This window comes from Gadus morhua, chromosome 16, assembly GCF_902167405.1.
Source record: "Gadus morhua chromosome 16, gadMor3.0, whole genome shotgun sequence".
Taxonomy (NCBI): Eukaryota; Metazoa; Chordata; class Actinopteri; order Gadiformes; family Gadidae; genus Gadus; species Gadus morhua.
The window spans coordinates 8289776-8307347 of record NC_044063.1 but is presented as its reverse complement, the minus strand read 5'-3'; the positions used below and the strand labels follow the sequence as shown (position 1 = coordinate 8307347).

Here is a 17572-nt window from a genome sequence, read left to right as displayed (position 1 = left end):
TAGATGAAGCCGTCTCTAGATAGCTTGATGAGTCCATGACTCTAGATAGAAGCTTGATGAGTCCATGACTCTAGATAGAAGCTGGATGAGTCCATGACTCTAGATAGAAGCTGGATGAGTCCATGACTCTAGATAGAAGCTGGATGAGTCCAGGACTCTAGATAGAAGCTGGATGAGTCCATCTCTCTACAAGAAGCTTGATGAATCCAATACTCTAGATAGAAGCTGGATGAGTCCATCTCTCTGCAAGAAGCTAGATGAGTCCATGACTCTAGATAGAAGCTGGATGAGTCCATCTCTCTAGAAAGAAGCTTGATGAGGCCATGCCTCTCGTGAAGGATATAAAATGACGCAGCAGGCCAGGACCGGTTTGGACTGGGGGAAGGGGTGCAGGAAGTCCCAGACCAGTGCCACCATGGCAAACAGACAGGACACTGTGCAGATCAGCAGTCGGCCGTCCACAAGACTGAAGTTCTCTACATAACCAAACTTCTCCAGCAACACCTGGAGGACAGACAGAGAGGAGACAGGGAGATCAGGACAGACAAGATGATCAGCATTGAAAACAGACAGTGATAAACACATAGACAGGAAGAGAAATGGAGCAACAGGTAGACTTTAAGGATGAACTTACAGAAAGTTAAAAACAACATGTAGACTGACCAATACAGGCAGGTAGGTAGACAGATCGGGTAAACATCAGAAAATAAATTTCTTCTAATCATAAAGCCTATAGTTGCAAGCATTAATCATAGCACAAATTTTAATACATGCATTCTTTGAGATAATACTAAAATCTGTATTAATCCTATTGTTAATACCAATACAAGGATTAATGAAATTTATAATACGACATTCTGTAATAATGATAAACATGTATTAATCATAGTTATACTAATAATAATGAGGGGATTAATAACCTTCTTGGCTGCGTCATCCAGGGAGTTTTTCACCGCGGCTCCGTCCCACTTGTCGATCTTCACCGGCTTCTCCTCGATCCTCCACTAGAGAGATTATTAGATCACACTACAAGAGATTAGTGTATATGACATCCTTAATTAATCCTACGTATTCATAAATAAATACTAACCATGCAAATGTGATTCCTAGCTTCACTGCTCTTTATTCTGTGGTTTCTTTTACCTAGTTTGTGCAGAAGCACTGTAACTTTAACTATCTTAACTGTTCTCAGACTCACTTGACAGTCCACTTCTGTGTCTAACCCACAGCTGTTACGGTCCGCTGTAAAGCATTACCGTCATAGGATTGCAAATCTGCTTATTATTATTATTATTATTATTATTATTATTATTAAGTGATAGTTCGCTATACATTATGATATATATTCTGGCGTGTATTACACATGTGAACTAAACGAAACACAAGAGACAAGTTCAACTCACATGCTGCAAGATATCTAATATAGTATTGTACGATATGAACTGTAGCTCAGCAAGCGGTTTATCGTTTATTATAAAATATCGTGATGCATTATAATATACTGTATTATGCTCATATTATAATATATGTTAACATCAGTCCTGCACCAGGATGCTATCAGTAGCTTAGCCCAACCAAGCGGATGTTACAGTTGAAATAAGAACTACTTATCGTGTAATGAACCACTCGACTAGAAGATGATGCTGCGTGTGAAAGTAGAAGATGTGAATTAAAGCCCCGTTTAATCACATTGTCATTTTAACCTCATTCAAGCTCACTTTCTCCAGGAGGCCGTTCTTTCCGTTCCGGGCTGCCATCTTCTCTTTCTCTCGCACCTGTAGGCCGCTGATTGGTTGACACAACCAACGTAGAGTTCTCGGATTGGACAGTATAACTTTCTCAACGGAGGACGATGATTGGACTCCAAAGCGGTCTCAATGGAGGGCAATGATTGGACGGCATAGCATTTTGTGCAACCAGAGCCATTAAAAATGCCGCCATCAAAACAGCTCGGAGGTTCGGAAGCTACGTGTCTTTAGGTAAACCTTCCTTTCTTCCGAAATAAACCTCCGAACCTCCCGGAAACACTGAGCGTTTTGAAGGCGGCAACTCTCCTACGTGCTAGTGTCGACGTCATCGCGTATGTATTTCAAGATTCAAAGAAGAAATTGATGGAGAGTATGTGTTTGCCTCAACGAGACCAAAACTGTCTTTTATTCTATGAATTATGAATTATTATGTATGCAAATAGTTTAGTCAGATAATATTTCCTTAATACGTGGATTGGTACAATCATTAATTTAGAGAAAGAGACACTTGCATGCGATAAAAATGATATTGATTGTAAAAAGCTGTATATCAAAATATGCTTCACTCATGAATGCAAATAGACTAAAAATAAATCAATTCATAATAGATATCAGATACTGTATTAAACCATTATTTGGGCGAAAGGAAGTGAAGCAATCAAAGCAATATAAATATGTAAAGCCTTAAATATTGGTCTTTAATGTCTTTGTTGCCATGTCGTTTTGTTTTGTGTCGAATTTAATACTTTTGTTTTGTTTGAGGATGATTGCATGACTTGAGTTTAATATCAGTACAATAGAAAATTAAAATGTTCAACCATTTAGCCAGCAAGGCTAAATTGGGATCGGAGGCCATATGATTTAGTAGTTACACAGCCGATAAGAAAAACGCCAAGCTCATTGATTTTATTGAGGTATTTTCAATGGGACACAATTCATTTATTAATCGTCCAATGGAATGTTTTTTAATTGGCAGTTAAATGTGGTGAGTTCCTTCTTAAAGGGCTAAGACTCCAAAATGTATATACATATCATTTTGAGGCCCTCTTTCACATAAAAGATAGCCCAAATCGGCAGCTCACTCCCAAGTGTCCTTGACCCTATCAGAATTCAAGAGACAGCCAAGACATGAGCTGAATAGCATGGCAGAACACCATTTCTTAATTCTTCCTTCAGTTCAAGTACATTTAATACACTTACCTTATTTATCTTTATTTCACTGTTCATACAGGAGTGCAGCTCCTGTAAGTGTGTATATTAGTTTTATAAGAGCTAAGAAACAGGCCTACAGTGTTTGCAAATCATTCTAAATAACGGATTTCCTTGATCATTTAATCATTATCGAACATTTAAATACGGTTAAATGTCACCTGTTTAAAACCAAAATATTACACGTGAAACAGCGCACACATTTACGAAAGTGTGGCCAAAAGTGTGTGCCACCCGCTAAAGCTTTAAAACGTTGTGAAAGGTTTAGCACTATGTATTTGAAGTTCATCAATAGCAGTGATTGTCTTTAGGCTTTATATTTGTTTTTTTAACAAAGAATCACCTTTTGTGCGTCAAAAGGTAATGTCAGAAGTGGGATTCGAACCCACGCCTCCAGAGGAGACTGCGACCTGAACGCAGCGCCTTAGACCGCTCGGCCATCCTGACTTATGAATATACAGCAATATTTACGGTATATGTAAATATTAAATATGTTGAATTGGAATGATCAATATGAGGATGTTTTTTTATGTATATATTTATACTTCAATAGGTGTATTATAAAACTGGGTTAGGGTCCGTCTATTCAGCAGATAAATAAACTTCCGGTAAGTGTAGAATTCTGTGAACACGATCGGAGAATACATCTGATTAGGTTAAAATGAATCATGAAGAATGTAATTACATTTTAACTCTATAACTGTTAACTTACACCTTCCGTCCGATAAAATAATCAATAGTCCACAAACGCGAATGTAATTTGCCAACAAGTCCGGGCGTAACTAGGCCTACTAGTCACAAGGTGATGAGTCACTGGTATTAGTTTAGTTTCGTTACCACCTCTGTGTTCAACCAACCCTCCACATGGAGCCAAAGAAACAACAGGTAAGATAAGGTCTAACTTTATTAGATAATATGAGTTTCGATTGATCCATACGGATTCAATATCAAGCATCATCAAGCGATGACTTAAAGTCTTGGTGAAGACAGGAGGGATTTTATTTCCGCAAAACAGTTTTAAAGAGCCAGTGAACCTACTGTTTCAACTTGAAATCTATAACGGTGAACTCAACCCAAATTAGGTTTGGGTTGAGAGTTATAGGAAAGAGGGGCCTGTTATTGTAACGACCCACGCCACCTTTTAATACATTTTTGTCCCGTCCATGTCTATGAGCATTATAATTAGTTAGGTTCTATCTATTCTATATGATATCCGGCACACACCGTAGCGATGTACGAAAAGCGTGTCTTCGCAACCCCCCCACCGGGTCCTCTTGTTAGACGTCACGAAAAGAACGCTATCGGAGTGTAACGTCCACGTAATGTTTTGGGGAGAATGGCAACAAAAAAAAAAATAGGATTTAATCCCATTTTCTATTGGGATTAAATCTAATCTATCTATTCTATTTTTTATTGGGCACTTATTTCAGTAGCAATGATAAAGTGGCATAGATCACTATTTTGAAGATTATATAAGGCAAATTACCACGTTATAAACAAAAACATGTGAGTTCACTGGCTATTAATACCATATCACTCGAGGTTGTTGTACCAGTCTCGATCAAACGATGGAGCAGCAAAAGGCCTGATATAATATTAAGAGGCTAATAATGCTATGGTGTCTAACTTTGGCTAGAAACAAAATGGTTTGACTAAGAAGGAACAATATGACTCCTCTGTTTCTTGCTGTCCTCTCCTTGTATTTTCTCCATGTTGTTGTTCTTGGTCCGGAATCGGAACCAGAAGCCAGCAGCTTCCAAGAGATCTGCTGGAAGAGGAGGGACCAGTAACATTGTCCTACCGGTCGTCAGATATCATCCCTCCATCACACAAACCAGCCACCAGGGAAGAGGGCCAAGCTCAGCCCAGAAGATACTCCCAGCCCGGAAACCAGACAAGAAACCGGACCAGAAACCAGACCAGAAACCACACCAGAAACCGGACCAGAAACCTGACCAAAGGCCAGACCAGAGGCCAGAAAAGAAAACAGACAAGAGGCCAGACAAGAAACCAGACCAGAGGCAAGACAAGAAACCAGACTTAGTCCTGGGAGGCAGGTCAGATGTTCTAGAAAAGCCTTTCTTAAACTATGGGTCAGGATGCAAAATGGGACGCAATCCAGCTGGCGGTAGCAATGGACAGAACTCTCTGAAAACTCTGAGCTCTGGCCCAAGTCCAGAGAAGGTCGTCCTGGAGGGCGGGGAGCTGACCCCCAGCGTTGTGGAGGCGGTGGAGGTGCTGACTCGGGGTCAGAGAGACAACCCGGCCTGGTTCGAGTGGCGGGAGCACCGCATCACCGCATCCAATGTCCACCGAATCGCACACAGCCGCTTCGTTAACGGGACAAGCAGCACACCCCCTGGCTCCTACGTAGCTAACATCACAGGTAGACCACACCTCCTACCTGTCTGACACCACAGGTAGACCAAACCTCCTACCTGTCTGACACCACAGGTAGACCACACCTCCTATCTGTATGACACCACAGGTAGACCACACCTCCTACCTGTTTGACACCACAGGTAGACCACACCTCCTACCTGTCTGACACCACAGGTAGACCACACCTCCTACCTGTCTGACACCACAGGTAGACCACACCTCCTACCTGTCTGACACCACAGGTAGACCACACCTCCTACCTGTCTGACAACACAGGTAGACCACACCTCCTACCTGTCTGACACCACAGGTAGACCACACCTCCTACCTGTCTGACACCACAGGTAGACCACACCCCTTACCTTGTTGCTATATGAACAGTATCATGTGGTTTTGAGAGCCGTGTGGTTGTGTATAAAGCTGTGTTTCTAATACACAGGACAGGGTTCGAGGGTCCAGACCAGAGCGATGAGGTGGGGTGTGGACATGGAGGCCCGGGCAGTGAAAGAATACCAGGTAACACAGACCTCGCTCCACAAACCGATGTATGTTGTATTTCAATACAAACAGTATTGCAGTGGATGAAACCAACATTGACCACATAAAGACAACATATAGAACTTTGGCTGTAAACCGTATTTCCATGGAAATGTTCAGGTGCTGAAGAGCAAGCTTCTTGGGCGAGAAGTGGTCGTTCAAGATTCAGGTCTGTTCATCGACCCCAAGCGGCCCTGGTTGGCGGCAAGCCCTGATGGCATTGTGATCGACAAGCTGTCTGGACAACGGATGCTGTGCCTGGAAGTTAAATGCCCGTTCAAACACAAAGACCGCAAGGTTGAGGAGGCTTGTAAGGAGGACAAAGACTTCTGCCTGCAGATCCAAGAGTTACCTAACCAGGTATGTTCAGAGAGGGTGGGAGGAGTTACCCGACCAGAGTGAGTGTACTGCACAGTTCCTCTGAAGCACCCTGGGGATACTACTACACTCTGGTTGAATTAATGAATTAGTATTTGAGGGTAATGTGTAGTGTGTATATGTGGGTAATGAGTAGTGTATGCTTGTGGGTAAGGACTGGAGTAGTGTGAGTTTTTGTTTAACGAGTAGTGCGGATTCGTGCGTAATGGGAAGTGTATATTTATATAATATTCATGTGTGTTCCTAGCAGCCAGTGTATCGGTTGAAAAAGAACCACAGCTACTACAGCCAGATCCAGTGCCAGCTGGCCGTCACAGGGATGGACCAGGCAGACCTGGCGGTTTTCACCCTTAAGGAGACGGCCCTGGTGCCTGTGCCCTTCGACCCCGAGTTCTGGGAGGAGACGCTGAGCAAGCTGCAGAGGTTCAAGGAGGTTCTGCTCCCCCAACTGGACAAGCACAGACCGCTGGACCCCGAAATGAGACCAGAGATGTAGAGGCTGGGCTGTTTGTTTTTGTTTTGAGGTCCGAAAGGATGTGAAGCGAAATAGAAACTGGGGTGTTCGCAGACAAAATGCTGGTCAAGGACCAAGGCGAGGCTCTGCATTGGGTTGCTATTCCTGCAGCGTGTGCAGGATGCTTAGCCTAACTAGTCCAACATTTACCACATGCTCCCAATTCACAGATGCCAGCTATTGGTCAACAATACAATGGGGGTTTGGAATCAGCATTTGCTTTGTTCTACCCACAAAAGTAAAATGACGTCAAATAACCCTAACCCTAAACTTAGGGTCTTAGGCCGATTAATATCATAATCTCATGACTTCAGCTAAACCCATTATTTAACTGCCATTATTTAATAACTGTCAACTTGTGCTTCTACTTCTGGGGCTTTAATGTGTTATTGGGCTAAATAAACCTGATCAAGAGATCCAGATGTTCATCTCTTAAATCTATTGACTTGAACACAACAACATTTAGTTATTTCACAATAAAGGTCCTGAGGAAAACAGTGCAAGAATCTTATTTCCTATTGATGGTCCTGATGAACAGTGCAAGAACTTTATTTAACGTTTTCAAGGGTCCTTATGAAATCAGCTGTCCATCCAGTTTTAAATAAAACACAAAAGGTAGGAGGTGATGGTATTTATTAGCAGGTTTTTTATAACAGCTTAACTTATTATGGGACGTAAACATACAAATTATTTCTCTAATAATGTCCATATGTCTTTCTCACGTCTTGCTTTAAATGTTGGAGGAACAGAGTCTGTCAGATCGGCCAATCACGGTCTGACCACGCCCGCTGACAGTTAAACAAGAAGGCAGCAGAACCGGTTTGGACCGGCTCCCTCTGGACCGCCAACCGACAAGTGAGCTGGTGGGGAGGGCGGAGTCACTGGAACTGAAATGTGATTGGCATTTGCGTTTATCAGTCCTTGGCATGGAGCAGGGAGCGGTGGGCGGGATCACAGGTAGCCCTCCTTCTGGAACTGCTCCTGCAGGATGTCGCGGTACTCGTCGAAGCCGCCGTCGATGCGCCGCACGGCTCCCTTCTCGCACACCCAGAGCTCCTTACACACCAGGCGGATCAGTCGCTCGTCGTGAGAGACCAGCACCACCCCTCCCTGTGGAGACAGAGGGGTCAGCAATGCTAGCACAACTAGCCGCTGACGCTACCGCTAGCAACGGTAGCCGCTAACGCCACTACTAGAAACACTGTCCACTGACACTTCTAGCCACCAGCACCACTCCTCCCTGGCGGGAAAGAGCGGCTATTGCAATAATCCAGGTAACGTTCGATACTAGTAACACTAGCTAGGGTAAAAAACACGAGGTCCACTAGCTGCTAGCTCCTGGTATTAACTCCACTATCTGCTAGCTCCTGGTAGTAGCTCCACCAGCTCCTGGTATTAGCTCCACTAGCTCCTGGTGTTAGCTCCACTAGCTCCTGGTATTAGCTCCACTAGCTCCTAGTGTTAGCTCCACTAGCTGCTAGCCCCTGGGATTAGCTCCACTAGCTGCTAGCCCCTGGGATTAGCTCCACAAGCTGCTAGCCCCTGGGATTAGCTCCACTAGCTGCTAGCCCCTGGTATTAGCTCCACTAGCTGCTAGCCCCTGGTATTAGCTCCACTAGCTGCTAGCCCCTGGTATTAGCTCCACTAGCTGCTAGCCCCTGGTATTAGCTCCACTAGCTGCTAGCCCCTGGTATTAGCTCCACTAGCTGCTAGCCCCTGGTATTAGCTCCACTAGCTGCTAGCTCCTGGTATTAGCCCGACTAGCTCCTGGTATTAGCCCCACTAGCTGTTAGCTCCTGGTATTAGCTCCACTAGCTGCTAGCTCCTGGTATTAGCTCCACTAGCTGCTAGCCCCGGGTATTAGCTCCACTAGCTGCTAGCCCCTGGTATTAGCTCCACTAGCTGCTAGCCCCTGGTATTAGCTCCACTAGCTGCTAGCTCCTGGTATTAGCTCCACTAGCTGCTAGCCCCTGGTATTAGCTCCACTAGCTGCTAGCCCCTGGTATTAGCTCCACTAGCTGCTAGCCCCTGGTATTAGCTCCACTAGCTGCTAGCCCCTGGTATAAGCCCCACTAGCTGTTAGCTCCTGGTATTGGCTCCACTAGCTGCTAGCTCCTGGTATTAGCTCCACTAGCTGCTAGCCCCTGGTATTGGCTCCACTAGCTGCTAGCTCCTGGTATTAGCTCCACTAGCTGTTAGCTCCTGGTATTGGCTCCACTAGCTGCTAGCTCCTGGTATTAGCTCCACTAGCTGCTAGCTCCTCACCTTGAATTTGCTGAGGGCCTTGGCCAGCGCCTCGATGGTCTCCATGTCCAGATGGTTAGTGGGCTCATCAAGGATGTAGAAGTTAGGACTGGAACACAAACACATATGTTCACATACAAAATATAGCCTCCTGATTGGTTAGAGTGGAGGTAAACGACAGGTTAAGGGGCTCACCAGGGCATGGTCATCTGGGCGAAGGCCACTCTGCTCTTCTGTCCTCCAGACAGGCTGGCCACTGGCCTGGTGGCCAGCTCCCCTGTGATGCCATAACCCCCCAGCTGGTGGCGGTACTCCTCCTCATTACGTCCTGCAAACAGAACACAGTCAGCAGTGAACAAGAGACTCAGGGAGACGGTCGTCAGGGAGACGGTCGTCAGGGAGACAGTGGGTGGCGTACCTGGGAACTTGTTGAGCAGTAGTTCCACTGAGCAGACGTTGAGGTCCAGTTGGTCAACGTGATGCTGGCTGAAATACCCGATCTTCAGGTTCCTGTTAGAGGGAGAGAGCGAGTAAGTAAGCAAGTAGTTAAGTGAGTGAATAAGTGTGCGAGTGTGTGAGTGTGTATATGTCTGTTAGTGTTACCGGTGGGCTTGTCTCACTCCGTTGACAGGCGTCAGCTCCCCCATCAGGAGCTTCAACATGGTAGACTTCCCCGCTCCATTCTCTCCCACCTGACGGGAAACATAGAATTAGACCAAGGCCACGAGGACCCTCAACCACTAGTACTCTAGAGACCACTAGACCAAGGTGGAACAAGTGTCCAGGTTCTAGAACGCATGAGGAAGAGCAGGCGGAGGACGTACGATGCAGATCCTGGACTCCAGGTCGGCAGACACGTTGAGTCCAGTGAAGAGGCGACGCTCGGGTGTGTAGTAGAACTCCACCTCGTCCAGCTGGAGGATGGGCGGAGACAACTTCTCAAAGTTATCAGGAAACCTGCAGACACAGAACAGACTTGTAAGACACGTGTGCAGATAACCCTTGCAGATACCCCTCCCCGAGCAAGCACACCTACAGGTACATACGACTAGAGAAGCTAGGTATGATGCAGGTGTGACAAGGCCAATTACCTTAATGACACCTCGGTCTCCTTCTCTAGAGGCTTCAGCGGCGGTCTGAATACACAAAAAAAGAAAACACACCTTACACTCTGACAGAACAGGAGAGCCGGCTAGCACCCAGGCTTGGGCAGGGGTGCAAGTAAGGTGTGTGTAGGTAAGGTGTGTTAAGTTAAGGTTTTTGTTGTTGAGGTGTGTAATTCTGGTTTGTGTAGTTCAGGTGTGAGAGTAGGTGCGCGTGTGTATGCGTAGTTCCGGTGTGTGTAGTTCAGATGTTTTTGGGTCAGTCGTATAATTCGGGTGTGCATAGTTCAGGTGTGTGTAATTCAGTCCTGTAGTTCATGTGTATGTAGTTAAAGTGTGCAAAACAAGTGTGTGTACTGTAGTTCAAGTTTGTGTGGGTCAGTCAGCGGTGTGTGTAGTTCAGGCGTGTGTAGTTCAGGTGGTGTAGTTCAGGTGTGTGTAGTTCAGGTGGGTGTAGTCAATGTTTAATTCAGATGTGTGTAAATCAAGTGTGTCTACTCCAGGTGTGTGGGTCGGTTGTGTAAGTCAGGTGTGTAGCTTTGGTGTGTGTAGTTCGGTTGTGGGTATTTTGTACTTACAGTTTCTCCAGCAATTTGAGTTTGCTCTGCACCTGAGCAGCTCTGTTGGCATTATATCGGAATCTATCGATGAACACCTGAAAAAACACATTTCACAAAATTACAAAAACACAACGCTACTTACCACTGAAAAACAAGACATTACACACAAATGATAATGCAGCCCCTCACAGCACTGAAGACCTATTCAGCTTGTTTAAGTGTTTGTTTTAGGTAGAGATTGAAGTAATACCCGGATATGCCGTCTGTATTGTAACTATAGATACACTAGAGAAGTAGGGGATGCATAATACCTGGATATGTCGTCTGTATTGTAACTATAGAAACACTACAGAAGTAGGCGATGTGTCATACCTTGATATTTCGTCTGCATTGTAAATATATACACTAGTGAGTTAGAGATGGTGTAATAGCTGGATATGTCGTCTGTATTGTAACTATAGAAACAGTAGAGGGGTAGGGATAGTGTTATACCTGGATATGCTCTCTGTATTGAAACTGAGCATCATATTCCCTCTGCTGGTTTTTAAGTCTGTCTTCTTTGGTCTTGACAAAGTTCTCATAGTCGCCCCGGTAACTGTCCAGCCTCTGGGTGTGCAGGTGGATGATGTCCGTTACCACGGCGTTGAGGAAGTTACGGTCGTGGGACACCACCAAGATGGTGGACTGCCACGTCTGAGGAGCACAAATCAGATGTTGTACTGAGACAGGTTTCACACCAACAGTTACACGTTCACACCAGGAGTTAGAAACATTCATACCAGGAGATGGATAACTTCACACCAGCAGTTACACATTCACGTTATACATTATACAATCACAACAGGAGTTAGATAGTAGACATGTATACCAGTAGTTATACAGTAGACCACAACAATCATGCAGTAGACCACAACATTCATACCAGGAGTTATACAGTAGACCACAACATTCATACAGTACACCATAACATTCATACCAGGAGTTATACAGTAGACCACAACATTCATACAGTAGACCACAACACTCATACCAGGAGTTATACAGTAGACCACAACATTCATACAGTACACCACAACATTCCAGGAGTTATACAGTAGACCACAACATTCATACAGTAGACCACAACATTCATACCAGGAGTTATACAGTAGACCACAACATTCATACAGTAGACCACAACATTCGTACCAGGAGTTATACAGTGGAGGACCACAACATTCATACCAGGAGTTAGACAAAATAGCACAGTGTTTTACCTGGAGGTAGTTTTCCAACCACAGTATGGCACGTACATCCAACATGTTGGTGGGCTCTGAAATACAACATGTCTGTCACTACATCACATACACACACATGCTGTTCATATACATATATCTGAGGTATAAAATACATAAAGAGATGACCAAGGGGTTCAACTTACCATCGAGTAAGAGGAGGTCCGGCCTGAAGCAGACATGAAGTAGAATTAGCACGGGGTATTAAAGAAACAGACATGTGGAAGCATTAGCATTAGCATGGGCTAAGACAGAAACAGAAATGCAGTAGTGTTAATTGGCATTAACGATTAATCAAATTCAAACCAACATCGCAATGAAATAGAACGAGATTTGCAAGTCGCAACGGCTCCGAAAAAAAAGTTTTACTGCTATTGTTTTTATATTTATTTTATTTGATAATCTCCTTTTACTTCAATTGGATTGGATTTTAAATATAATTTAAATGCGATTAAATATTTGAATCGTTTCCCAGCCCTAGATATACAGTAATATCAATTCATGTATCAATAAATCTTAACACATAGGCCTGGCCTATGTTTTAAGATTTAAATTGGTCAATATAATCGCTATTGGATTATTTCCCCAAATCGTTCAGACCTAGTGATGATGTATCTGGGACAAGCCTCCTTGTACTGCTAGGTCTGTATGAGGATTGGTTAAGATTGATGAGAGGAGACTTACTTTGCAAACAAAGCTCTGGCCAGCGCTAGCCTCATCCTCCAGCCTCCGGAGAACTCCCTGCAGGGACACACAGTTAGCATGGAACACACACACACTCACACACACACACACACACACACACACACACACACACACACACACACACACACACACACACACACACACACACACACACACACACACACACACACACACACACACACACACACACACACACACACACACACACACACACACACACACACACACACACGTTGGGGTCGGGACTTAGAGAAGTAGGGGGCGGGACTTACTCAGAAGTTGGGGGCGGGACTTACTCAGAAGTTTGGGGCGGGACTTACCTGGTAGTTTGCGCTTGCATTTGAGCAGAGAAGCCGAGACCAGCCAGGATGACAGACGCTCTAAGTGGAGAGACAAGTTGTGTTACTGAAGAATAATACTACATCATTACTGTAGAGTATGGTAGCATATCAAAGATCAGTACTTAGCGGGTGCTTTGTCTGCCTCCATCTCCTCCAGCTGGGCGTAGATCTCCGACAGACGGACACTCGCTGCTCCATCAGCCCTGCACACACATCCCATAATAAGAACCACATCCCATAGATACCAACACAGATCTGATAAAAAACACCACACATCCCATAATAAGAAAAACACATCCCATTGTAACAACCACAAAACCGACAATAAGAACACTGACCACATCCCATAGTAACACAACCGCACATCCTGAAGCAACCAGGAATCACGTTCCCGCGGACCCATTAGCAACCAGTCCTCCCGTTCCCGCACGTCGCTTAGCAACCGGCACTTACGTTCCCGCGGCGATGCGTGCGTTGAGCTGCCGCTCCTGCAGCAGCAGCCCCTCCCGCAGCGTGTCGCTCTCCAGGACGCTCTGCAGCGCCACCGTGTCGTCGCCGTCCACCTCCTGCTCCACGTGCAGGATGGTGATGTGGGCCGGGACGCGCAGGCTGCGACTGGCCAGCATCTTCAGCAGGGTGGTCTTCCCCAGGCCGTTCCGGCCGATCAGGCCGTAACGTCGGCCTGCCGCCAGCATCACCTCCGCCCCCTGCAGCAGGGACCTGCGGAGACACGACTTATTATCACACGCACACACAGTTCGACACATGATGCGCAACTTCTTATGTACACCTCAACACATTGCGTTTAGGTAAAGAGCGAGGTGTGTTTTGTGACAGAGTGAGGTGTGGTAGTTACAGAGTAAGGTGTGTGTAGTTCAAGAGTTAGGTGTGTGTAGTTAAGGAGTGTGGTGTATAGTTAAGGCAGATGGTGTAGTTAGAGTGCAGAGTGTGTCGTTAAAAAGTGAGGTGTGGGGTAAAGTGGTTAAGAGTGAGGTTTGTAGTAAAGGAGTGTGTAGCAAAACAGTGATGTATGTAGTTACAGAATGAGAGGTTTAGTAAAATTTCAAGCAGTAGGTGTGTTGTTAAAGGTGAAGAGGTCTCACCTTTCCCCAAAGGAAACATCAAAGTTCTCAATGCGTATGTCATAGCTCCGGTTCCGTCCTGATAGGTCGATCCGGGTGTCCTTTTTATTGCTGGCCTGGCTAGCTGAGGCCTCCTCCAGCACTCTGGGGGTGGGGTCAAAAGACATACATTATGTTAATACATGCGTCAGGTATATTGATGTCACATGGCCAACATTATGTATATACATGGTCCGGTACACCCACATAGGTCTTTCGGAAACAGACATGGATATAGCTCACGGTGAAATAAATCTTGAGGAAACGGATCCAGGCTATATAAATCTAGGTGATCAGACATAGATCTAGGTGATAAAAATCTAGGTCAAACAGACATAGATCTAGGGTTATACAATTTGGGGTACGTACAGGGGTGTGGTCGTCTTCTGTCCATCCTTGTCGTTACGTCTGACGTGTTTCTGTTTCAGCTTTGCTTCAGCCTTCTCTAGCTTCTTGGCATCCACGGTCTGGAGCACATTCATGCAACACACATCCATATTACACACACCAAGCATAAAACACGGAATATTAATCACACAATATAACGCAAAGAAAACACATCAAAGGGTAAACAAATAAATACAATATAATAAATCCCAAATCACTGGCTAGTTTCTGACCAATCAGGGCCCCTCATCCCTGATTGGTGTGTGAAATGGAGTACTTCTCCACGGTGGAGGGATGTGGGCAGGCCGAGAGTGAGGTTTCTTTTACTTTTATGAATCTTTTTCTCTTCTGATCTCTTTTTACAACTCTCTGATCTTCATTATGATACATTTATTAATATATTGAAAACACACACACGATAATATAACAGGGACACATACCGTGTTCTGTGATCTCTTCAACATCCAGATGCCCTGAACATCGTCTTTTTTCGTCACTGAGGAGGAGAAACAGGATGGAGAAGGAGAGGGAAGGAATTGTCAGACTGTGTCGTAAGGATTTTTTTAATACCTAATCCCAAATGATTCCATGAGGTGACTTTTGTGTTACAAAACAGTAACTATTCTATTGACAGAGCGTAGAGACATGTTGGATAACTATGGTTACAACCGGACTGAAACTATGGGGACACGATAGGTTGTTAGGGTTACCACACTACTGGCAGAGCGTGGACACATGGTAGGTTGCTATGGTTACGCCAGGGGTTTTCTTACCACATTCGGCTGACATCTGCGACAGCTGCACGGGAGCATCTAGCAGAAGCTGCCTCTGAGATCCATGGCCGTTCCGCCTGCAAACCAGAGTCGCACCAAATCAACAGGTTTCTATAGTCACACCACATTAACTGGGTAGTGGAGTAACACCACGTCAACTCGCCTCTGGAGTCAAACCACAGCAAATAGCTTCGGAGTCACACCATATAAACACGTTACTATAGTCACACCAGATCAACCCTGTTCCGGAGTCACACCAAGTCAACAGGGTTCTGGTGTCACACCACATCAACATGGTTCAGGAGTCACACCACATCAGCATGGTTCTGTGGTCACCCTGCGTCAACATCTATTAAAAGGTGTTCTAAATTATGTTTAAATAGCTGTTTTAATAGTGTGAGGTGGTTGAGCTGGTTAAATTTACAGTGCGAGGGTGTTGAACTGGTTTAACCAACAGCGCGAGGGTGTTGAAATGGTTTAACTTACAGTGTGAGGGTGTTGAACATTTGGAGGCAGATGTCTCTGATGTCCTCTTCATTCTTGCAGTCGGCAGACACTTCCTGCAACACTCCACCAATAGCCTCGAAGACCTCGTCATCATCCTCAAAGTCTGCCCCGCCGCAGTCCAAAACACCTGAAACACAAATATGACTGAAAGTTTGAGTTTTACTACTTACTACTTATGTATCACATTTAAACCGACTCGTAGCTTAATATATTACCTGGACAAATTGGTAGTCAATGCTAAGTGATAATTATTTTGTAAATGGTATAAATGAAGTCACAACCTATAACTGATCAATTAAAAAAAAAAGAAAAGATGGCCAGCCCGTCCCTCTCTCTCCATGTAAAAAAAACACTGACCCTCCAAGCCCCTCCCACTCACACCACCCAGCTGACCGAGCTATGCTAGTTCACATCACCCAGTTGCACAGCCAGTAGAGTGGAGGGAGCAGATCTAACCATTTTTTAAGCCTCTTTCGTACTGACTGGGAGGGTTTAATTGTACACATTTCGACTAAGAATAAATGATATAGTCAGTCCATATTTATATGGATACATCCATTATTTTCTTCATTGACACTTCCCACCAAATAACTTCCCACACATGCTGCTACTTCAGTTACAGCATGCGTTGTTTGGCTAGCTAGCTAGCCGTTTCCCCTGCTTGACTTGACAGCAGAGAGTAGTAGGATCTATGGGTTTGGAATACCTGTGGCGGGTTCTTGTTTTGGAAGTGGTGTATGGAGGCAACATGTTAGAATGTCTAACGTTTATATTACATTGATGTTTTTTTATGTTAGTCCATTACGAATATTTGAACAGTGAGCAAAAAAAAAAAGAATATCTGAACGGCCGATAACCCTATTAACAAACTATTCAGTGCCTCATTATTGGACGACTACTCTGTGCTTTGCACTGCCTGCTAACCACAAACTTCTACTAGGTGATAAGGGAGTAGCAGCAGATCTTATGAAGATGCGCCCAGCCGTGACGCACCACACCCTTAAATGCATCACACAGAAGTTGGATATCTGTGTCTTGGTGTTTGGAGATCGATTACCATCTTCTACTGTAGGAACCCTTATGCATGCGTTTCCACGTGAGTACGCATTTTCCAAACCAATTAGTCACTGTTGGTTAAATTGGATGAGCAACCTGATTGGTGGGTAGGCTTCCCCTAGCTCTCAACTTCCGGTACTATTACGTCACCGCACTAGACTATGAGCGTTCTCTCCGATTTGTCTTGTATTTATGGTGTCAACGCGTAGGACTCTTATATGGCTTTGGTCCTCACATGAATAAGAGGCTAGCTACCGCACAATTGAGTCATATCGTGTTTCTGGACCCTCTCTACCGTGGCTGACGAGCCGGGGCTGTCTCAGTTTAGCTGGAACCCACGTTAAAAACCGTCCCGACTTCACGTGGTTCAAAGGGGCTAACAAATGGAATTAAAGTCATTTATACAATCCGATTTACAGACGGGATCTTATAGATAATGGATCCGTGGTCCGTGTGGCTCATACCTTTGATGTAATTGAACACTTCTTGGTCGATTTGGGGAAACTCGCTCTTCAGGATGTCCACGTAGGTCGCCATGATACACCGGTCCTCCTGCAGAGGATATGCGCATGCGGTGCTGGTGTATGATGGGAAACGTAGTTCCGTGTGGTTTAAAAACTGCCTTGCTTTATTAAGAAGAAATAATTCGAATGGTTTGCTTTTGAAATAAACGCCTTGTCCTTTGAAGACATGACGCATTGAATGAACTATTGAGACAACGTAATTGTTGTTT

General features: G+C 44.8%; 3 protein-coding genes and 1 non-coding gene across 7 annotated transcripts in view; 1 reads left to right on the top strand and 3 right to left on the bottom strand.

The window, feature by feature from the left end:
* The window catches only part of spcs2 (signal peptidase complex subunit 2), a 3447-nt gene extending 1434 nt beyond the window's left edge, over positions 1 to 2013 (bottom strand). Inside the window, exons 1-3 of one of the 2 annotated variants that reach the window (XM_030380046.1) lie at positions 1719 to 2013; positions 921 to 1004; positions 344 to 504 (exon numbers count right to left, since the gene is read on the bottom strand). In XM_030380046.1, coding sequence (XP_030235906.1) covers positions 344 to 504; positions 921 to 1004; positions 1719 to 1757 — 284 coding nt within the window. In that variant the 5' untranslated portion in view covers positions 1758 to 2013. Of the gene's footprint in view, positions 1 to 343; positions 505 to 920; positions 1005 to 1703 lie in introns of both variants that reach the window. The other variant, XM_030380045.1, reaches the window with a different exon arrangement.
* Positions 2014 to 3321: 1308 nt separating this feature from the next.
* trnal-cag (transfer RNA leucine (anticodon CAG)) lies at positions 3322 to 3404 on the bottom strand. Its single transcript has one exon. It is a non-coding gene; the product is annotated as a tRNA-Leu (tRNA).
* A 219-nt stretch (positions 3405 to 3623) lies between these two features.
* Positions 3624 to 7266, top strand: LOC115560643 (uncharacterized). 3 transcript variants are annotated; one of them, XM_030380043.1, is made up of 5 exons: positions 3624 to 3842; positions 4701 to 5343; positions 5779 to 5855; positions 5997 to 6236; positions 6505 to 7266. In XM_030380043.1, the coding sequence occupies exons 1-5, from the start codon at positions 3822 to 3824 to the stop codon at positions 6748 to 6750; spliced, it is 1227 nt and encodes a 408-aa protein (XP_030235903.1). In that variant the 5' UTR covers positions 3624 to 3821; the 3' UTR covers positions 6751 to 7266. The 3 variants fall into 3 exon arrangements, with proteins under 3 accessions (XP_030235903.1, XP_030235904.1, XP_030235902.1); XM_030380044.1 differs by having other exon boundaries at positions 3629 to 3842; positions 4704 to 5343; positions 6502 to 7266; XM_030380042.1 differs by having other exon boundaries at positions 3634 to 3842; positions 6502 to 7266.
* A 118-nt stretch (positions 7267 to 7384) lies between these two features.
* Positions 7385 to 17426, bottom strand: abcf3 (ATP-binding cassette, sub-family F (GCN20), member 3). Its single transcript, XM_030380034.1, has 21 exons — positions 17304 to 17426; positions 15763 to 15910; positions 15277 to 15353; positions 14944 to 14999; positions 14486 to 14583; positions 14099 to 14221; positions 13449 to 13715; positions 13118 to 13198; positions 12975 to 13034; positions 12634 to 12690; positions 12096 to 12118; positions 11932 to 11987; positions 11168 to 11368; positions 10694 to 10770; positions 10104 to 10148; positions 9837 to 9969; positions 9616 to 9704; positions 9431 to 9522; positions 9208 to 9340; positions 9034 to 9121; positions 7385 to 7878 (listed from the first exon to the last, which is right to left on the bottom strand). Exons 1-21 carry the CDS (start codon positions 17374 to 17376, stop codon positions 7720 to 7722), a joined length of 2136 nt encoding a protein of 711 aa, XP_030235894.1. The 5' UTR covers positions 17377 to 17426; the 3' UTR covers positions 7385 to 7719.
* Between the last annotated feature and the right edge of the window lie 146 nt (positions 17427 to 17572).

Coding starts and splice junctions, on each gene's coding strand:
- LOC115560643 (XM_030380042.1), top strand. CDS start 3,822: ATGGAGCCAAAGAAACAACAG. Junction 5,856..5,996: donor GGGCAGTGAAAGAATACCAG/GTAACACAGACC, acceptor GGAAATGTTCAG/GTGCTGAAGAGCAAGCTTCT. Junction 6,237..6,501: donor TCCAAGAGTTACCTAACCAG/GTATGTTCAGAG, acceptor GTGTGTTCCTAG/CAGCCAGTGTATCGGTTGAA.
- abcf3 (XM_030380034.1), bottom strand. CDS start 17,376: ATGGCGACCTACGTGGACATCCTGAAGAGCGAGTTTCCCCAAATCGAC. Junction 11,988..12,095: donor GGACCTCCTCTTACTCGATG/GTAAGTTGAACC, acceptor GTTGTATTTCAG/AGCCCACCAACATGTTGGAT. Junction 9,122..9,207: donor GCCCAGATGACCATGCCCTG/GTGAGCCCCTTA, acceptor TTTGTGTTCCAG/TCCTAACTTCTACATCCTTG.